We start from the raw sequence: 16,324 nt of genomic DNA, 5'->3' as shown, positions 1-16,324 counted from the left end.
TAAATAAGATAAAGAAAAAATGTGGTCAAGTGATTTTTGAAAGTATAGAATTGTATATAATCTTTAAAAAATTGTGTACAACCTCTGAAAAATTGTATTCAAAGAATTTACAAAATTGAAAAATTAAATACATTAAACATACATAATTGTTTACATTCTTCAAAATTTTGTGTACTTTGAATGCTAAGAATTGTGAACACCTTCAAAAAATGGTGTACGAAATTATGTACATATTTAAAAAAATTGTGTGTATGAAATATACAGAATCGTGTACATTGAATATACAAAATTTTTTACATTATATAAAAATTGTGTACGTTGAATGTATCGAATTATGTATGTTGATTGAAAATTTGTGTACATCAAATGTAAAAAAATTGAGAAAGTTTGTATATTAAATATACAAAATTTTGTACATTAAATATACAAAATTTTGTACATTAATATACATAATGTTATACATTATTTTAAAAATTGAGTATGTTGAATATACATTATTATGTATATTATTTGAAAAATTGTGTACATCAAATGTATAGAACTGAAAATGTGTGTATATTAAATATATGAAATTGTGTATGTTAAATATACAGGATTCTGTACATTATTTTAAAAAAAATTGTATGTTGAACATACAAAATTGTGTATATTGTTTAAAAATTTGTGTACATTAAATATATAAAATTGTGTACATTCTTTGAAAACTTGTGTATATTAAATATGCAAAATTGTGTATATTTCTTGAAATTTTGTGCACTTTAAATATACATAATTGTGTCCATTCTTTGAAAAATCATGTAAATTGAATGTACAAAATTATGTACTATAAATACTTCATTTTTCAACCATAATTTAATCTTGAAAGAGTGCAAAATGGTCATTTTATGTACCCAAAAATCATGGTTGCCTTTTATTCACTAACTTATTCATCACTTATCATGAAAATGATCTTGAGGTTTCAACGATTACAACAATACGTTCGGTTTCCAAATCGAACAATTGGATCGAAATATATTGCAAGATCAAGTTTTAATGGTATGTATGTATTCATTTGAGTGAAACCTGTCACGTAAGATTAATTGAAATCAATTTTGATTGGTTGTTAATAAAAATGAATTAAATGAATTATTGTGATTGATTAAGTATTTTTCTCTTAAAAAATAATTTGTTGCATGAGATTAAAACAAGCTAGATGATAAGATTTAAAGATTGCCAGGTAATACGATTTTAAAGTAATTATCTTCAAGATAATTATTATAAAGATCCTAATTACCACTTAGGAATTTGCTTTGTCATGAAAATACATTAAAAACTCATCCAAATACAGTTTCAGACTTGAAAAACACTTAAAAACATGCTAATCAAGTAGCAGTTTTCAAACTCACATTGTAAAACGATTTTGACATAATAAACATCAAAATTCGGACCAGGCGATTTTTGGCAAAATTGTAGAGAATTGAAGTTTACTTTAGCTGTTAAAATTTTAGCTTATTTTTTAAGCCATTCACACCTCTATAATTAGAGGGAAACACCCATCATTAAGTACCCTTAACCTTTTAACATTAGCGAGACTTTTGAAGCTTTACCATTATTATGATCTTCACTAGACCATGATTTCTGTAGAAAGTTTCCTTCAAACTTTTTTCTATTGTTATCGCTCCATTTTTAGAGATTAGAGAAATCCTTTCTCTCCAGTTTCTAAAGAGATCATTTTGTTTTCTCTAATTCATGCAACTATAGATTTTATTTTTAATAACATGCATGTTAATACGTAGATACTAGTCTTTTGCATGATTTTTTTTTTTTTTTTTTTTTTTTAAGATTTTGATTCCCATGATTAGAATATATTTTTTTTTTTTTTTTTTTTTTTGATGTGAGAATATGATGTTTTGTTGATTCATATATTCAAATATGTAGATCTAGGGTTGTTCATAAATGTTAATCTTAGATCTATGATTATTATTTGTTATTAAAGGTTATAGATCTACAATTTTTCTCATTAAAAACTCATTGTTTTACATTAAAAACTAGATCTACAATTTTTCTCATTAGAACTCATTGTTTTGCATTAAAAACCATATATGTATTTTCTCATTAAAACTCATTGTTTTACATTAAGAACCATATCTGTATTTTTTTTAATATTCAAAACTCATTGTTTTTCACATTAAAAACCAAATTTATACTTTGTCATCAAAATTCATTGTTTTTCACGTAATAAATTCTAAGATTTTATTATTTTTCACTTAAAGCATAGTTTTCTTCATAATAAATATCATATATGAATATTCTTCGTTCAAAACATTGTTTTTTACATTAAACATCAGATTTGATTATTTTTGTGCTTTGTATTTAAAAAAAAAAAAAACAAATTTAAACGTTTTTCATAAAATAGTCATCTTTTTATAAATTAAACATTTTTTTCTAAAATCTTTTGCATGGAGTAAGATGTAGATCTAAGATCTCTAAATTCTAAGATTTTATTATTTTTCACTTAAAGCATAGTTTTCTTCATAATAAATATCATATATGAATATTCTTCGTTCAAAACATTGTTTTTTACATTAAACATCAGATTTGATTATTTTTGTCAAAAATATCATGCTTTGTATTAAAAAAAAAAAAAAACAAATTTAAACGTTTTTCATAAAATAGTCATCTTTTTATAAATTAAACATTTTTTTCTAAAATCTTTTGCATGGAGTAAGATGTAGATCTAAGATCTCTAAATAAATTTCAACCATAGATCTAGGGAAACTAACAAATTTCATGTTGCATCTCATGGTTGTATGTATCATATGTCGTTAATTGCGGGTACATAAATGGTCATCCATCGTCTAGAAGACCGAACTCTGTTTTGGCAACATAAGTGCTTAATACCTTCTCATTCTATAACCTAGCCCTCAAACCTAAGATTTTTGGTTCAAGATTAGTGTTTTATTGTTTTCTTTGGTAGATTGTATTTAGGATCAAAGTTTTGTATCTTTTTACTTAGATTGTAATTAAGACCAAAGCGATGTAAATTATTTATTAATTGTAAATTTGATACATTCAATAAAATTCAAATTTAATTATGTTTTTCTTATTTTTTGTAAATAAAAATAAGTGGTGATTCCACAATTAAACCCAAAGAGGTACCACGTCTCTTTTCAAAGCCCAACCAAATCCCAATCTCTCATATGTACGTTCTTTGAAATTTTTTATTTTTTGAATGTACAAAATTGTTTATATTCTTTAACAAATTGTGTACATTGAATGTATAAAATTGTGTACAATCTTTGAAACATTGAGTTCAAAGAATGTACAAAATTGAAGAATTTTGAACATTGAATATATAAAAATATTTGACATTATTTGAAAATTTGTGTACACTAAATGCTAAAAACTGTATACATCATTTGAAAAATGGTATACATTGAATATTTAGAATTATGTACATTCATCAAAATATTGTATAACAACGAATATACAAAATTGAAAATTGTGTAAATTGAAGGCACAAAATTGAAAATTTGTGTACATTGATGTACAAAATTGAAAAAGTATGTATATTGTATATACATGATTGTATACATTGAGTATATATAGGGTCTGTTTGAATACCGCTTATTACTGAAAATTAAAAATATTATAGCAAAATAATTTTTAAATGTGTGAATAGTGTTATGGGACTTAGTTTTAAAGTTGTTTTTGCTGAAAAAAGTACTTGCGGGTCCCATGAACAGTACACGGGACCCACCATTTTTCAACAAAACGCTGAAACGCACATAAAATGTGCGTTCCAAATGCATACATAATTTTGTACATTATTTAAAAAAATTATGTACATTAAATGTACAAAATTGTGTATATTGTTTGAAAAATTGGGTACATTGAATATACAAAATTATATACGCTTTTTGAAAATTTTCTTACATTGAATATACAAAATGGTGTATATTACTTGAAAATTGTGTACTTTGAATATACAATTGGTCGTGTATTAGCAGATGATATATATATTTATATATATATGGGCCCACGATGCATTTCCATTAGAAATCAAGATATTGGGATTGAACTTGCCAATTGATTTATAACCTTTCAAACACAACCATCGTGTACATTCTTTGAAAATTTGTGTTGATTTAATGTTCAAAATTACGTACATTCTTTGAAAAAAAATTTAGTCTTTGAATCTACATAATTTTTTATATATTCTTTAACAAAATGTGTACATTGAATGTATAGAATTGTGTACAATATTTGAAAAAATGTATTTAAGGTATGTAATAAATTGAAATTTTGTGTATATTAAATATACAAAATTGTTTATATTTTTTTGAAAATTTGGGTAATTTGAATACTTATAATTGTGTACATTCTTTGAAATGGTATACGTTGAATATACGAAATTGTATACATGCTTCAAAAATTGTGTACATTGAATGTACAAAATTTGAAAATTTGTGTATAATGATATTACAAAATTGAAAAAATGTATACATTGAATAAACAGAATCTTTACCTTTATAAACAAAATTGTACATATTGAAGGTACAAAATTGTGTATATTGTTTGGAAAATTGTGTACAATGAGTATACAAAATTGTGTACGTTCTTTAAAAATTTGTGTAGGATAAAAATACATAATTGGATACATTTCTTGAAAATAACATTCTTTGAAAAATTGTGTACATTGAACGTATAGAATTGTGTACAATCTCTTAAAAATTATGTTCCAAGATTGTAAAAAATTGAAATATTGTATACAATGAATATACAATATTGTTTACATTCTTTGAAAATTTATGTATGTCGAATGCTTTGAATTGTGTAGATCTTTTTAATATGGTGTATGTTGATTATACGAAATTGTGTACATTCTTCTAAACATTGGATTCATTGAATGTACAAAATTGAAAAATTGTGTACATTGAATATACAGAATTGGAAATTTGTGTATATTGAATATATGCAATTTTTTACACAATTTAAAATTTGTGTATTTTAACTCTATTTGTTTCGACATAAATATTTGTAGAGGTAAAATATTTTATATGTAAAATATTTGCAGGAAAATATTTTCATTTTACAGTGTTTGGCTGTGTACATGAAAATGTTGTGTAAAATATATTTCGATATTTGACGCAATGTAAAATGAAAAAAAAAAAATTATTAAAAAATTAAAATATTTTTTTATTAACTTCCAAAAAATACATAGAGACGAATGAGGGAGCATCAATGTCTACAAGGACTACAAAGAGGACTATCTTAAAACCATTGTGATTGAAGACAAAACACTTTTGTTCTACAAGGACTACAAAGAGGACTATCTTGATTCTTGAAAATCAAGTGCTACACTAGGGAAAAAAATTAAATAATAAAATAAAATAAAAATATGCTAGAAATTCCTAAAATCTCTAACAAATTGAAACATAAAGCCCCCACTCAATCACTATCCTAGTAATTGCATATATGTACATGTAAAATTTCAACAGATTCTCAATTGAGCCTCTCTTGAATTCTACATATGATTCCAAATTATGAAAGCTTAACTAGACATAAAGAGGAAAAAACAAACCAGACATACATATTCTACATATGACAATTATTCACTATATACATAAACACACACACGATTGACACTCAGCACTTATTTGGGCAAAACTCATAAGAAATATGATATTAAGAAATTCTAAGCAGATGTGGGAGTACCTAGAAGCTAAATCAAACAAACAATCATCAAATGGTGACAACATCAATACCGCAAAAATCCAATCATACATTAATAACCTAAAGAATACCCTAGTACCACTAACATTAACACATAACCTTCCAAAGTATAGCTAACATTAACACATAACCTTCCAAAATATGGAATTGTTCCACAATTATTAATAACCTAAAGAATACCATAGTACCACTAACATGGATCACAAAACATATCCAACAACTTCAAGTTAGAAGGTTTTGTTGACAAATTTCTCCAACCAATATGATAATAACAATCTAAAATATTATTACAAAAGCTATAGGACAAAAAATTCATCATCCAAAAACAATGCAAAGCCATGTTGACTAGAACTTGAGGAACCAAATAACAATATTAACTATTTGCCCACAAAAATAATCAAGTATTGCATTTTAAAAACCGTACAAGATATCTACTTATACTCTGTTAGCAACCGGATACAAAGCCAAATAAACTTGACAGTAGATAATCATAGATAGGTGTAATTCATCATCAACAAATAACTCTAAACAACATAAATGAACAAATTTACACGTCTCCTATTAATGTAGTTAGCCCACATTGCTTAACATATCTTATCCCCCTTATGATTCCATTCTCTACTTTCCTCTATAGCTTCAAGTCGGCTTGGTTGGACTCGATCACTAGACTTTGTCTCACATGTTTCATCTTGCATAATTAGGTCATTAGGATCAACCCCTGTGATGTGATTGTGAATAACACCACGTGCTAAAACTACATCCACTTGTGTATTAATTGAGATGTGTATGATCATGCATGTTGCATATTTGTAGTGGTAAGTGTAGTGTACTTACCTGTCTTGATTGTATCGCCATTTAGTCTGGGCTTATTATGCTTATGCGGATGTGATCTAGGTTTTTGTCCCTTACAAAAGTCTCCAAGATTGTGGGTCCAGGGTCTTTGTCCTATTGAAAAGTCTTGTCACTCATACGTTTCTCATCACTTAATTTGCCTCATCTATGAAGATAGAAAAGTCTATGAATAAATTATATATCAAACAGTCTAAACAAACGGTCTAAATAAAAAGTCATATGCACCAATCAGTTTTACTTGCTCTCGAAAAAGACTCCATACTCTCGGTCTGTGTGAGGAACTCACTTATTTTTTTAGTCGACTGCTTGAAATGGAGATGAGATATAAGGAGCACCAATATACAGTTAGTTGTTTGAGACTCAAATCCAAGTCATGAGACTTGTTGGCCCGATATTTTACTAACTAGGCCACCCAAATGTTGGTTTATTATACATATTTGAATCATTTACTTGATTGTTGTTTTAATAATTTATTTATTTTAAAATTTTAGTAAATAAATGTAGATGTCTTTTTTTTTTTTTTTTTTCTTTTTCACTAAAGCAAACCATTAGGCAAGTCCGACATACGTTTAAAAAAGAAAAATCCAACATATGTCCTTTGTTTGTGCGGCTTTATGGCTTATCTTTATTATTTGTTTCTCTGCAGAATTATTTATTTGTTGAAAATATCATTTGGTGTTAAATTTCCTTTAACCGGGTATCATGCTTCTGTAAGATTATCGTTTAAAATAGAGTCCGAATTTGGTAAGGATAGGGTGTAAAACTCATGTTTTACACTATCCAATAAGAGATTGCAACATCAACATTATACTTAAAATTCAATACATCCTACTACACCTAATGACATTTCAATAAATTCCTAATTTGTTTGGATTTATATATGGATATTAGATTTTTATTTTTATTTTTATTTTTTATACAAAATAGAATTTTTACTCTAACCTAATCTAAGTATATATGTATGTAAAGCTCCCTCCTAGAGATTTGAACCCCTGGCCCTTGCCCCCCACACTCCACAAGCATTTATACTTGCTTGTGGAGTGACCACTGCACTAAGGATGTGCGATGGTTATGGGTATTAGAATTGATTAAGTGTGGTTGTGCTTATTTTTAAATATGTGATAAGATGATGTAGCATGTTAAGATTGGAAGGGTAAAATATGAGTTTTACACCATGTCTTTACATAATTTAATTTCTTTAAAATATGATTTAGAACATAAATAATTATATTACGTTGGTGCATTATAATATTAATTGACAAATGAACTGAAATATTTCTATACAATTTATTTATATTGATTTTTGTGGTAATTGAAAAGGTGCATGAGTTTCAAATATAATGGAAAGTTATTGTAAAGAAATAACTTCAATCTTTAATTTTAGAAACTTCTACCATTAAAATAATAAGTATTATATTTGTGAAAATAAATATGGTGATAACGCTCATATTCTTGAGTAATGAACTTATATATATAGACCTATGTACACCATTCTTCATATGTTGATAACAATACTATATGTATAACAATATGTAAGAAGTTATTTATAATTATACATATTTTGAGAATATTTTGACAAAGAAGGATGTTTTTCTAGTGGAGCTTTTGTTTAATGAAGTAGTGCATATTCAAGGAGCCTACAATGTACGTGGTTGGGCTGCTATATCCTAGGGGCATTGTGCTAGTGAACCCGTTGCATTGGTTGAGATGTCTTTTTAATATCCTCCCACAGTGGTGCTAAATGCCTTAAAGAGAGTGAGTGTCACCCCTTCTCCAAGCCATGTATCACGATAGTATCTATCTTACTATTCACATTATTTCAAGTTTATTTGCACATTATATGTGATTATTTATTTGAGTGATTAGTATAACTAGTGTGTAACCCATGCATATGCACGGGTACAATTAAAAACAATCACTATTACATGGTTCAAATTATATATTTTTTTGAGAAAAAGTTAAAATTATACATGGTATTAACTTACATATTTTTTAAACCATAAATTTCTAAAATATGTAATGATTTCTTATTATTTATTTATTTATATATTGGATTTAGACTTTTTGATTTTTGCACCCAATAATTCACTTGTCACAAAAATTAAAAAATTAGATTAAGACGTGGCACAAAATTGAAATCTAATTTAGAATCTAATTGGATTTTGACACTTCGATTTTTACACTCAATAATTTACTTGGCACAAAAATTAAAAATTATATGGAACAAATGACGCCTAATTGGACTCCATTTGAAATTCAATTTGGAATTTAATTTAATTTTCTCAGAGGTTTGAATTTTAATATACATACATATATATATATATATATATATAAAAAAGTGAAAGTTTATATAATTTGTTGTGAGCTTATTATGTAATTGTGAAGTATAATTTATTTTATTATTTATAAATTGATCCAACATATTATTATTTTAATATCAACAACAATAGTAATTTTTTTTCCTAAGTACATTAATATGTTAACATTGGTCATTAAAATCAATGTTCATGGTGTATGTAAGGGTTTGTTTGGATTGAGGAGGGAGGGTAAGGGAGTAGAGTAGAGTTGGCTGAAAACAGACTAATTTTGGGCCAATTTTTATTTACTCTACTATATTCTCCCTCAATCGAAACAAACCATTAATTTTTTTATCTTAGAAAATTCAAATAGATTGGATGAGAACGGAATCATCATGAGAGAAAAAGTGTCATGCCGCAAGGAATATGCATTAATTGAAAGCATAATCATATTTGAAGCTCATAATTATTTATTTACGCAATTCAGAATATCATCACAAAATTTCCTCACTGAAATTTTAGGAAAAACTCCTACCAGATATGCATTTATGGATTTACCTCGAAAAGATTAGTATGTTAGTAACAATATGAGTTCCTTAGAATAAGTTATATAGTTTAAATCGAATTAACTAGTAAAGGTTTGAAATCAGATTCAACAAATACGTGCAAAACACGCACTCATAAAAAAGATAGTTTTTATGAGTCGATGGAAAACTTTGTGTAAAGATAGTTTTCTGTGTTTTCCAGTGTTTGGTAGCATAAAAAAGATGAGTCAAAGGAAAACTATCTTTGGCCAACATAAAAAGTATGGCTTATTTTTAGACATTGTTTTCCACTAAATTTTTTTGGAAAACAACTCTATCTCATAGCAAGCTAAATAAGGGAAGTTAGGAAATTGTTTTTCAACTCATTTAAAGTTGCTACCAAACATTGGAAAATGAGATAGTTTTATAGAAAATGATTTTTGAAAAATGACTCATTTTCTAGAAAACATAATTTCTGAAACAAACAGAGCGTGAAGGATAAGTTAAATCATCCAAAGCAATGGTAGCAACTAGCAATGGTAGCCTTTATCTTTGTTGTATATGTGCTAACCGAGAAGTTTCTCCATCTTTTATTTATTTATTTATTTGATTGAAAGAATTTTCTCCATCTTAAACAATTAAGAATAAGATATAGATATTTTCCTCAAGAAAACCAAAAAAAAAGAAGAAGTTTATATTAATATGAGGAACTTTTATTTTAATTAAAAACAACATTTCATTTAGTTCAAATCTCATGTACCGCTTACCAAAAAAAAAAAAAAAAAATGTCATGTACCGTAATAAACAGGTCAATTAATTGTCTCCCAATATTAATTTTAACTTATTAGACAAAAATCCGAAAAATGGGAAATTTTTTTGACTTCATAGTATTTTTTTTCTTCTAATGTTTCTTTTTTCTAGAACAATATGTCAATAACATTCACACCATATCATAAGTATTCCCGACTTTAGAAAGACAACAATACTAAAATATTAAAATAAAAAAAAGCTTAAAAACAGTAAAAGAGCTTAAGAACTACTGTTTTTAGTGGCCGAGGACAAATCTTGATTTGTGATACTAATAGTAGTGACAGAATCAAGACTAGGGTAACTTAATCCACTACTAATTGTACTTAACTCAGTTCCACTAGTCGACTCCAACCAAGGAGCTCCATTGGTAGTCGCAACACGGAATAATGATACCTCTTCTGAATCAGTATCCTTGGTTGCTTCTACTCTTGTTTCTGCATTCTCCTGGAGTTCAAATGCAAACTCTAGCTTTTCCATCACATCATTCATCGTGGGCCGTTGGATTCCCTGATCACGTACACAACTTTCTGCAAGTTCCATGTATACCTTTAAACACTCTGGTGCTATCTTGTTCGTTAGATACGGATCAATGATTTGGCTGATGGTTCCTCTATCAATGCATTTCTGAGCCCAGCTTGCCAAATTTCGCTGCTCTTCTTGGAGTTTCGGATTCAATGCTTTTCTGGCACATACCACTTCAAACATCACTACACCAAATGAGTACACATTGGATTTCTCAGTCAATCGTTGGCGCCTAGCATAATCTGGATCCAAATACCCCAATGTCCCCTTTACTAGTGTACTAACCGCAGTGTTATCTAAACCAATTTTGGATAATCCGAAATCGGAAACCTTGGATACCCATTTCTCGTCCAATAGAATATTTGTTGTCTTCACGTCACGGTGGATAATAGGGTGCTTTGAACATGTGTGGAGGTAATGCAAACCACGTGCTGCTCCTATGCATATCTGGAGCCTTTGTTTCCAGGTGAGGGGATCATTAAGGGTGTCATAGAGGTGGTGGCGGAGGGTACCATTTGCCATGTACTCGTAAACAAGTATCATCTCACCCTCCTCATTGCAGTATCCGATGAGAGACACAAGGTGCACATGACGAAGTTGAGAAAGCATCTCAATCTCTGTCAAAAACTCACAAACACCTTGTTGAGATTCCTGTTTCATGCGCTTGATTGCCACCATCATATTACCTGAAGGATGGAATATTGTATCATTATGTTTCTAAAACCCAATAAATATTGCCATGAATGCAATCGGTAGATCTTAATACCTATGGGAGCAAATCAGCTTATAAATTTTATGTAATAAAATTAAAATTTTTATTATCTCTAGCACCACTCTTGTATTATTGTGTGTAAACAATGGGTATGACTTATGTCTAGTTTCTATGTATTTAGAAACTAGAAGATGTGAAGACATGTCCTAAAATAGGACATGTTAATTACATTTTATTGCTCATATATATGGGCAATGATACTGCCACATCCACTTTCATGTTTAAATATTGTCATTTTTCTTTATTTTCTAAAATGTGTATATCAGCACATCGATCTTGGATATTATTTAAAATAGTTTATGTAAAATGAGTTTAAAAGAATATTTTCCCTTCATATATGGCCATGTCCAATACGTATAGGAACTGGACACAGCACAAATCGGATTTTATCAAATTATTAAACATCTCTATAAAATATAGTATCACTAATCTTGATTATATGTAAATAGACTGCAATTAGGACAAATTCAGGAAAAAAAAAGCTATAAATAAAAGATAATCATGGCATTATACATTACCCTGCTCAATCAGACCCTTATAAACATTGCCAAAGCCACCTACACCGATAATTAGATCTTCGTCGAAGTTGTTGCATGCTGTTTTGATTTCATCTAGTCTGAAGTAGCGGCACAGTTCTCCAGGCAGTGATGAAGCTGCTCTCCTTGAGAACTCTCTTTTGTAAGGATCTAGCCTAGACCGACACCACCACTTTGCTAGAGGATGGCAAGAACCAAAACGCCTAGTCTTCTTCAGTTTACAGAGAACCATGCAACACACTAGAGTGAGCACGACTAAGATGCCCAAACCACTTCCAATGGCAATGAATATTGTTTTCTTTGTCTTGGATTCGTTGGCTGCTGGAGCAGGTTCTTGATCCAGCAGTGGAGGCACCATTTTGGGTTCGGCAAGATTTCCATATTGATCACTCAACTTGAACACTTCCACACCGTTTAAAATGGCATCCCACAAAATAGAGTCTGATCTAGGTTGTAGATCAATGGAAAGAAGATGCTTGTCCTCACCCTTGTTTCTGATCATTACTACGTAGTCCTTGAAGTAAGGCCTATAGTTACTGTCAGTCCACAATACTACATCTGCCGCTTCTTCAGCTTGCTGACAGTCTATATAGATGTTGAATCTTCTTACCCCGGGGATGGATATGTTAGGCTCTATTTCGCAGAAATGGAGCCTCACCAGATAATTGAATCCCGTATCAACAAGTAATCCCCATGTCAAATTAGACATCAAGTTCCTAGTGCTGTTTGGGCCCATTGAAATTGCAGACAGATAGACAGCATCAGGTGCAGTGTAATTTGGTACATATAAGTAATGGAGTGTCATAGATACTAAACGAGGGTTTACACCTTCACTCAACCGATAAATAGTGCCGTCGGACCATTGTCTAAACATGCCAGTGTCTTCCTTTGGTGATATCGAGCCCCCACCAAAATTTAATCGATAAACCATCTCGAGTGCCATGCTGTCGTTTATGTAGAACTGAAGAGCTTGGCCGACATAAACAGGGATGAGTTCTTCACCATTAGCAACATTATGTGGCCTATAGTACAAGTCTTCAGGCATGGAAACTATCTCAATTCCATTAATGAAAGCATAGTAATTACTAGAGAAAGGGATGAAGGTCAAATTCAGTTTTTGACTCTTATCGACATTGATGCAAAACTCTTTATAAATATCACTGTGGCGCGATGAATTAGCAAGAATGGAAGCACTGAAGTTTGCAAGTAAGGTGAAGGAACCCACTTTGACAGTGAAAAAGTCCTTAGACCTTTCAAAACCTGTGTAAGAAGCCGAGTAAAAGTACAACCGAACAAATTTCGGGCCAGGGGTGACCGGAAACACGTATGTAAATTGCCAGTTAGATAAACGGGCAGTCATGTAGGGGACAGCAACAGAGGTGCCTTGGATTTCGGCTGTAGAGGTATTAGATTTGTGATTGGGTTCTTCTGTGGGAGCGAACTTGGAGCCTGTCTCCGATCCATTCACGCTCATCATCCGCCTTTGAGTTGCCAGAGAAGCCACAGTTGATGGTAATATTTTCTTCAGCAATGTAACGAGGTGTGGAGGTTACGGTTAAGATATGACAAAGAATGACAAATGAGCAGAAGATTTGGTGGGTCTTCATGGTAGAAAGAGGTTACTGACTCCAACAAATTGAGAGAAAAATTAGAGGAAAAGCTACTTTCTTCCAACAATAGAAAGATAATAGCATCAAAATTATTGAATTATTCGATCAAGCTATCTCCCCCAATATTTTGTAGCTAGGTTTGTAGAGACTGGTATATGCCGGAAAAATAAAGGGTGGGGTGAAGAGTGAGGACTGCGAAGTTGTTTGTGCCTTGTGTGATACAGAATTTAAAAAACTAAAAATAAATAGTTGTGCTTCCTTCCAGTCCTTGCCTTTTGGACTCGGTCAAACATTTGGAGGTTTTCTTGTTGTCCTAATCAGAAAGTTATATATGTTTCTGCGAAACTGGGATATTTTAGAACGTGAAAACAAAGTGAGGACTTTTACAAATTTTACCTTTTAATTTTGATGTTAACATCAATTTGGTATTTGGACCTACCATTTGAACAGTTAACTTGGAAATTAGGTTTGGGACAACTTATTGGTACTTGTAGAGAGTTCAAAAATATCTCAAATACAATGAATTTATTATTTGCTATTTGTGAAAAAACACAATTGAAACTCAGTGATTACAATTTCACAAAATATACAACGAATGCTCGATTTTGAATCCATTTTCTCAATATCCACGGTTAGCAAAAATGTCTTCTATTTATATAGAGTATTTGCCATTTGCCTCTCTCCCACACGGTGACCAATCACAAAAATAATAATAAATAAATAAATGGTAAAATACAATAACCTACCTGAGAATTGAGATAATGCCAAAAATATCCAAAATTTATTTAAGATGTCTGATTTGGTCCTTTAAACATTAACGGCGTGTAAGGCTATTCGTGCATTTTCTCCCCGTGCACAAATGACTTGTCTTCAAGGACCAAATTGGTTATTTTAAAGAAGTTTTAGATTTGCTTGGCATTGTTCCAAACCACGTGGTAAGTGAGTGTATTTTAACTTAAAAATAAATAAATTAATAAGGCAAGATCCATCTACACCTTCTCGACTGTGGATGGGTTCTAGAGGTTTTCTTTCTTCCTTTTGCTTATTTCTATCCGAGTTTTTTGTTTTGCTTGGCTGTTGATAAACTCATAAAGTTTGGATCTTTTTATGTATTTGTTGCTTAAAGAAATAAGGAAAATGAAAAGAAAAAAAAATGTGTTGAATGCCTGTAAATTATGCTTTTGATGCTTGTGTTTTTGTTTGGTTGCTAAGAAAATCAAGGAAAATGAAAAAAAAAAAAATGCTGGGTTTCTAATTTATTTAATTTTTCATTTTAGAAAATTTACTTTAAGTATTTTTAAGATTTATTTAATTACATTTAATTCTAAAATCCATATGTCACAATTTAATTGGATCAACGAAACACACATGACAACTTGGCATGGCATTTAACGGGCACATTAGCAAAAAAATGAATGGACGGGTAATGATCTAAGCAACATATCCTAATAATTCTGAAGTTTCAAAGAGTAAAATTTAAAAGACTCCTAACCTTTAAGAGTATAGTTTATCATTCGACCTAAATATTATTATTCTTAATGTACTCTTGGTTGAGCAGCAAACATGCTGTTAATTGAAGGAAAAAAAAAAAAAAAGAATCAACCGAGCTCCTCCGCAACCATTTTTTCATTAAACTACTATTACTTCAATCTACCTTAATCATCATTATGCTAGTCAGGAATTGTTTCCGACAAACGATACATTCACTAACGCGCATATACACGGATTCACCATCCTTATTGGATCTAAAATACAGTATATATATATATATATATATATAAATAGTAATAAAAACCAAGAAGAATGGGTTATAAAGAGAAGAACAAGTGCACAGCTGAAAGTAAACACATTGCCAAGTTTCAACGACCCTTTGAGCGATCGTACACACTTCTCGGTATTTTACGGGAAGAATCGACGCAATAACGACCGTCGTTATATTGCCCACAAGGAGGTGCTGGTTTTCTGGGATTCAGTGGAGCATTGGGAGAGCCAGCAAGCATCCGACTTATGTAGGAATGCACCGGGAACTCCGAGTCGTCGTCAGTCAGGAATTCACCAAGGACGTCATTGCCCAGGAAATTAGTGGTGTTGCTCTCAACAATGACAGGAGAACCACAACAACAATATGCGTTCAGAATCAGTATCGCAAACAATGCCAGAGGATAATATATAATAATCCCTCCCTTAATATTATAAGCTTCCATTTTTCATTTGTGTTTTCCTTCAACTCTCGCAAGTGATCTCCCTCCGTATACACTGTCCTCCCTGACCTTGAGTGATTACATTTATAGTTAATAAAAAGGTGAGTGTAACAGAAAGAAAGGAATAGCAGGATAAGACCACAAAAGTGAGCGATCAGTGATCTCCCTTCACCAGATAATCACATTCATTGGTACCGGACTTGAAAAGCATATTTATTGTCTGTTGTGGACCACGCGTTCATGCATATTGCATTGCGTGATTAGACCTTGGGGTAGAGCAATCTGTCCTTGCCCTTCAACTTTTCATTCAATTAGTATTTGAAACAGACTAGAGGGTCCTGTCATATTACTTCACAAAGATGAATTAATGCTGGGGCCTCTCGACCTAATTCTAGGGAAAAAAATAGGTTCACAATTAATTCTGACAAGGAATACTTCACATAGATGGAATGCTGGGGCCTCCTGGACCTAATACTACGGAAAAA

At 30.5% G+C, this 16,324-nt stretch overlaps 1 protein-coding gene and 1 pseudogene across 1 annotated transcript; both read right to left on the bottom strand.

The window, feature by feature from the left end:
• Positions 1 to 10,323: 10,323 nt before the first annotated feature.
• On the bottom strand, positions 10,324 to 13,838 carry LOC115957919 (annotated as a pseudogene).
• A 1,408-nt stretch (positions 13,839 to 15,246) lies between these two features.
• On the bottom strand, positions 15,247 to 16,007 carry LOC115957920. Its single transcript, XM_031076260.1, has one exon. The coding sequence runs from the start codon at positions 15,840 to 15,842 to the stop codon at positions 15,498 to 15,500; it is 345 nt and encodes a 114-aa protein (XP_030932120.1). The 5' UTR covers positions 15,843 to 16,007; the 3' UTR covers positions 15,247 to 15,497.
• Positions 16,008 to 16,324: the final 317 nt, after the last annotated feature.

The sequence above is a fragment of the Quercus lobata genome, chromosome 8, assembly GCF_001633185.2.
Source record: "Quercus lobata isolate SW786 chromosome 8, ValleyOak3.0 Primary Assembly, whole genome shotgun sequence".
NCBI lineage: Eukaryota > Viridiplantae > Streptophyta > Magnoliopsida > Fagales > Fagaceae > Quercus > Quercus lobata.
The sequence above is the reverse complement of the archived record's forward strand: the minus strand, read 5'-3'. Positions and strand labels throughout refer to the sequence as shown.

Excerpts from the sequence above, each read along its gene's own strand:
- LOC115957920 (XM_031076260.1), bottom strand. The coding sequence starts at position 15,842 with ATGGAAGCTTATAATATTAAGGGAGGGATTATTATATATTATCCTCTG.